Source organism: Loxodonta africana, chromosome 10 (genome assembly GCF_030014295.1).
Source record: "Loxodonta africana isolate mLoxAfr1 chromosome 10, mLoxAfr1.hap2, whole genome shotgun sequence".
Classification (NCBI taxonomy): Eukaryota; Metazoa; Chordata; class Mammalia; order Proboscidea; family Elephantidae; genus Loxodonta; species Loxodonta africana.
This window is the reverse complement of record NC_087351.1, coordinates 53,684,107-53,689,269: the sequence shown is the minus strand read 5'-3', so window position 1 is coordinate 53,689,269 and position 5,163 is coordinate 53,684,107. Positions and strand designations below refer to the sequence as shown.

Genomic DNA, 5,163 nt, shown 5'->3' with positions numbered 1-5,163 from the left:
TTATAGTTACATCCTATCTTTGACCAAAAATGGCAATGCCCATCTTGATCACCCACCTTATTCACAAGACTTGTCTCCAAATGGCTTTTGGCTGTTTCCAAAATTCAAATTCACCCACAAAAGACGAAGATTTGCCACCACTGAGGATATTCAAAATAGTGTGACGAAGGTTCTAAAGATAATTCCAAAAGTGCTTTGAGCAATGGCAGCATCATTGGGATAATGGTATAGCCTCCCAACATGACTTCCTTGAAGGAAAGAACACTCATTTGGATGTGTAAGTTCTGGTATGTTTTTGAATTTTTAAATATATCGATCTTGTTCTCTGATAGTCACATCTCTTAGATGAGGGGAAGAAAAGTAAGCATGATAAATATAAAGTTGAAATCTAAAAATAACACCATTCAAAATATTTCCCCACATGTATTCACCTTTCAGAAGCCTTACATTATACACTTTAAAAAATGGAGTGCTGTAATTACAATACAGAATAGCACTACTATTAAAAAAAAAAATCAGTAATACATTAGCAACCCCTGTGCTAAAATGCATGGCAAATATAAAAATGTGTGTAAAATTTCTTACCTGTAAACAAGGGTGTCATCATAAGTACCATTGTACTGTATCTGAAACATCCGTATTCCAGGGATATTTCTTTGAAAATTAAATTTAAGTAGTGCTGTAGATGATGTTGCTTCTGCCACCACAATTTTATCTTGACTTGTTTTAGTATCACCATTACTACTGCTTGCATTAGAACCTGACTTAGTAGAAGTTGAGATATCTGAAGAACCAGGATCGGGCTCATGGATGTGGTTTGTACTGTTTAGTAAGTGAGGGAGTTTAATTATGTGAAGATCCACTGTTTGTGTTGCTTCCCCAGCAGGATTGGAAGCGATGCAGGTAAAAGCACCTGTATCCTTTACAGTTGTTATAAGAATGTCAAGTGTTCCATTATCATACACCAGAGATCTAGTTGCATTTGAAATAAGCTTCCCTTCTGGAGAAATCCAATGAATTGCAGGTTCAGGATCTCCCCTGGCTTTGCACCTCAGTGTTGCCCTTTGACCTTCCAGGACTCTCATCTCATGTGTATGGCGAGTAATGAGAGGAGGCTCACACAAAAACTCTTCTTCAGGAATTGACCAAAAATAGCGACCAGTTAAAAGTGCAGGAGAAGCACAGGTCTCTAGGTCATCTTCTCTGGACAGACGTCTCAACCACAGCAACTCACAATTGCAATGCAAAGGGTTTCCACCAAAGCTTAATGCGAAAGTAGACGGGCTTATGATTCCTGAGGTTGCTAGGACCTGAGCTCTCTGAAAGAGAGGGTCAGGCGGTAGCTTCTGCAATTTATTTGACGTCACATCTAGCCGAGTCATCTTGTGCAAGTGGGAGAATGTCCCCTTAGGGATGTTATCAATCATATTGTGATCCAGACTAAGAGTGTGCAAGCTAATCATCTTCTCAACAGCATCCCAAGGAATTGTTTCTAGATTATTATAGGACAGATCCAGCTCCTCGAGGGCAAAGACATCATCAAATGCCGTAGAGGAAATTAACGTCAGTTGATTGTTGTTCAGTATCAAATGATGGAGATTGGAAAGCCCACTGAACATATCATTTGTGATTTTAGTCAATCTGTTGCTATTCAAATGCAAAGCCCTCAAATTTCGTAAGTCAGCAAAAGCATGAGGTGTAATAAAACTTATTGTATTCCTGGATAGAGTCAGGTCCACCAAGCTGGTCATATTGGCAAAATCTTTTCTTTTAATATTTGTAACAAAATTGTCTGCCAATCGCAGTTCCACAGTTCTTCTGTCAATGTTTGGTGGAACAAATAAAAGCCCTTTCTTGGCACAAAGGGTTGCAAGATTAGGAGACAAAATCTGACAGACACAACGCTTTGGACAGATCTGAGCTCTCACTGCTATGCCAATGAAAAACAGATAAAAAAGAAATTTTTCCATTGTAGATCAGATTTAAGAGCCTGTAGGAAAAAACACAAATAAAATAGTGTTAGCATTCAATCATTTGATTAATGTTCATATCCCTATTAGAATAACCTCTTTCATATAAATTAGAATACATACAGAAACAATTTATTCATTTATTTACCAACCAAAAATTATTAAGTATCTTCTCTGTACTAGAGAATATAATGGACACTAGGGGCGAATAGTACACCATCCATGGTCTCATGGGAATTAAAATCAGATGGGGAGAATAAAGAAGTCAACAGTATATTATTATTATGTATATTCAATGTCATTTTTGAAGTATGTCTGTGGACTCTGTGGTTGCACAAAAACAAGGAATTAAACCTAGATTGGAGGGCTGGGAGTTCTGGAAAACGTCCCCTGAACTCTGAAGGACATCTTGTGAGACAATAAATTTAAAAGCATAAAGACATGTAAGGACTACAAAGTAGTTGAATTAACTAGTCTAAATAGACACAGTAAGGGACAATATTTGCTATTAACTTAATCTTGTGGCAGACTTTGGAGTAATTAATTATTGATCGATTTTTATTTACCTTTACAATCTGTCTCGCCAAGCACCACCTTTATATCCTAACTGCAAATACAGAATCTTATCCTCAGAAAAACATTAAGGCTGAAAATTAACCACAAAAACTCTGAGCTCCTTACACAGTAAAATATTTATGTTAGATATAAGCATATATTTCTAAAGATAATTATTTATGGAAAGTAGTTATGACACTATCTGACAGTGAGTCTATGAAAATACTATTTTCCATTTATTTTCTCTTAACAATTTAATGCATTTACATTTTATCCAAACTGAACTTTGAAATAATAATAAACACTTTCACAACTGTTTTCTTTACTTAGATTTCAACTATTAATATTGAAACTAATCCTTAAATATAAAAATATTAACACACATGTGATTAGAAGTTCTCTTAAATTGCATAAACACCAAAAGAGAAAATAGCTGGAAAAAAATTACTCAGCTTTTTAATTGAATGAAAATATAAAATTTGTAATTACAGAAATCTAGTTTTATAAATGTTATTATAATTTTGAATTATTTTATGCCTAGATTAAATATGAATGTAATGGATAAGAATGATCATTCTCAACAAATAAAGACAGTCTTTTCCTCTTCTGTTCGTGACAGAATAACTAGTACTGAATGAACTCCCCCACAATGAACAGCAAGAACACTGTTAAAAAAAATTATGAAACAACAGTTTTCAGATGTTAGAAAATAAAAGGCACAGACTGTGAACCTTGAGGGAAGTGAGTCAAAGAAAAGAAACCCTACATTGCTCCTAAGACACTTTCCAAATCATAGCCCAAGCAGGGGAAACAAAGCAAAACATGGGCAGTCTTACTAAGTTAAAGAGACAGAGTTTAGAGTACAGATGTTTGCAAAAGAAAAGAGATCCATAGCTGCTCCCTTCCTGCCTCCGCCACCAACAAAAAAGGAATTAGATGGTTGCACCTGTCATAAATTGGTGTAAGGAGAAACCAGTCTAATTTTTAACAAACTTTTAAGAATTCTGTTAGGCTGGTGCGACGATACAGTACCCCCAGGAGCCTCAGAGGTAGGGCAAGGAGTATTAGCACCCATGTCATTCCCATTGGTCCTCAGTTAATGATGGGAGGGGGAGCCAAACCCATTGCCCTCCAGTCAAATTCCGACTCATAGTGACCCTATGGGGTAAAACTGCCCCATAGGGTTTCCAAAGCTGCCATCGTTCATAGCACAGACTGCCACATCTTTCTCCTGCTGAGCAGCTGGTGGGTTCCAACAGCCAACCTTTTGGTTAGCAGCCCAATCGCTTAACCACCATGGAAGGATGGGATAAACTACCCTAAAAATAGGGGCAAGGAAAGAAAGCTCAAAGAATTTCCTTGAAGTATTCCGTATTTTCAGATAAGAATGAATTACAAGAAGGAAGAAAAAATGAAAAAAATCTCCCAGGCAACCCAGACTTTCACCTAAGGAAGAATGGTGAAGCAGAAGAGCTGAGAGGAAAAAAAAAAAAAAAAAAATCACTAAAGGCTTTCAGCTAAGAAATACTGAGCAACTGGAAGGAGAGCTTAGTTTGCTTTCACCTATTCAGGCACTCCTCACTCAAACCATAGAATAGCTGGGGTGGTGCTAGAGAGCTGAGAGAAACTCTTTAGAGGAAATCCCAACTTTCCTAGAGTGTAGGGTAAAAAAAAAAAAAGAGTGTAGGGTAGCTGCAGGCAAAAACACAGAAAGCCAGGGGTGAGTTCAAGAACAGGCAAAAGAATCTACAGTAATAGAAAGTGGATCGATCAGTGGTTGCCTGGTTGGAGAGTAGTCAATCAAGTGGAAAGGAGTACAAGAGAATTTTGGGGAGTCAGAGAAATAGTCTATACCTCATTTGGAGTAGTGGTTATACAGGAATAAACATTCATCACTATTCATTGACTGTACATTTAAAATCAGTGCACTTTGTTTAAATAAATCATAAGTCATTAAAGTTGATTTAAATATAAAAAAAGAAATAGAGGATTTCCATTTATGTTTTCCAATACCGATTTAAATGAAAGGAGGATATATAATGTCATATTGTTGTTGTCATTAGGCACCATCGCATGGGTTCCAACTCATAGTGACCCTGTGTACCACAGAGGGAAACAATTCCCCCCTCCTGTGCCATTCTCACAATCATTGCTATGTTATCCTAGTGTTGCAGGCGCTTTGTAAGTCCATCTCCTTGAGGGTCTTCCTCTCTTTCACTGACCCTCTACTTTACCAAGCATGATGTCCTTCTCTAGGGACTAGTCTCTCCTGAGAACATGTCCAAAGTATGTGAGATGAAGTCTCACCATCCTTGTAGATAATCAGAACTTATTCATATTTTAGGAGCTTGTTTTTTTTTTTTTTAGCTGTCATATTCTTCAAATTGTGATTCCATTCCAACCCAATTTATGCTTCCTATTAAATAATCTGATTTACTTATTATCATCAGGCATCTATATATCACTGCCCATAATTAAGAGTACATTTACAATAAAATGCAGACTGTTGTCTTAATTCTATGTTACTTTCTGTTTAAGTGAGACCAGTTTAAAAAAAAAATCATATAAATTGCAATTAACGAGTTCTCCTTACACATCTCAGGACAAGATAGAGATTTGAAAGTTTGTAAAAGCGATA

General features: G+C 36.6%; 1 protein-coding gene across 1 annotated transcript; it reads right to left on the bottom strand.

Moving 5' to 3' along the window:
• Positions 1–280: 280 nt before the first annotated feature.
• Positions 281–2,445, bottom strand: LRFN5 (leucine rich repeat and fibronectin type III domain containing 5). Its single transcript, XM_023546125.2, has one exon. It carries the CDS (start codon positions 1,968–1,970, stop codon positions 582–584), a length of 1,389 nt encoding a protein of 462 aa, XP_023401893.2. The 5' UTR covers positions 1,971–2,445; the 3' UTR covers positions 281–581.
• Positions 2,446–5,163: the final 2,718 nt, after the last annotated feature.

What these genes read in the sequence shown, in the direction of transcription:
- LRFN5 (XM_023546125.2), bottom strand. Translation starts at nt 1,970, where the DNA reads ATGGAAAAATTTCTTTTTTATCTGTTTTTCATTGGCATAGCAGTGAGA.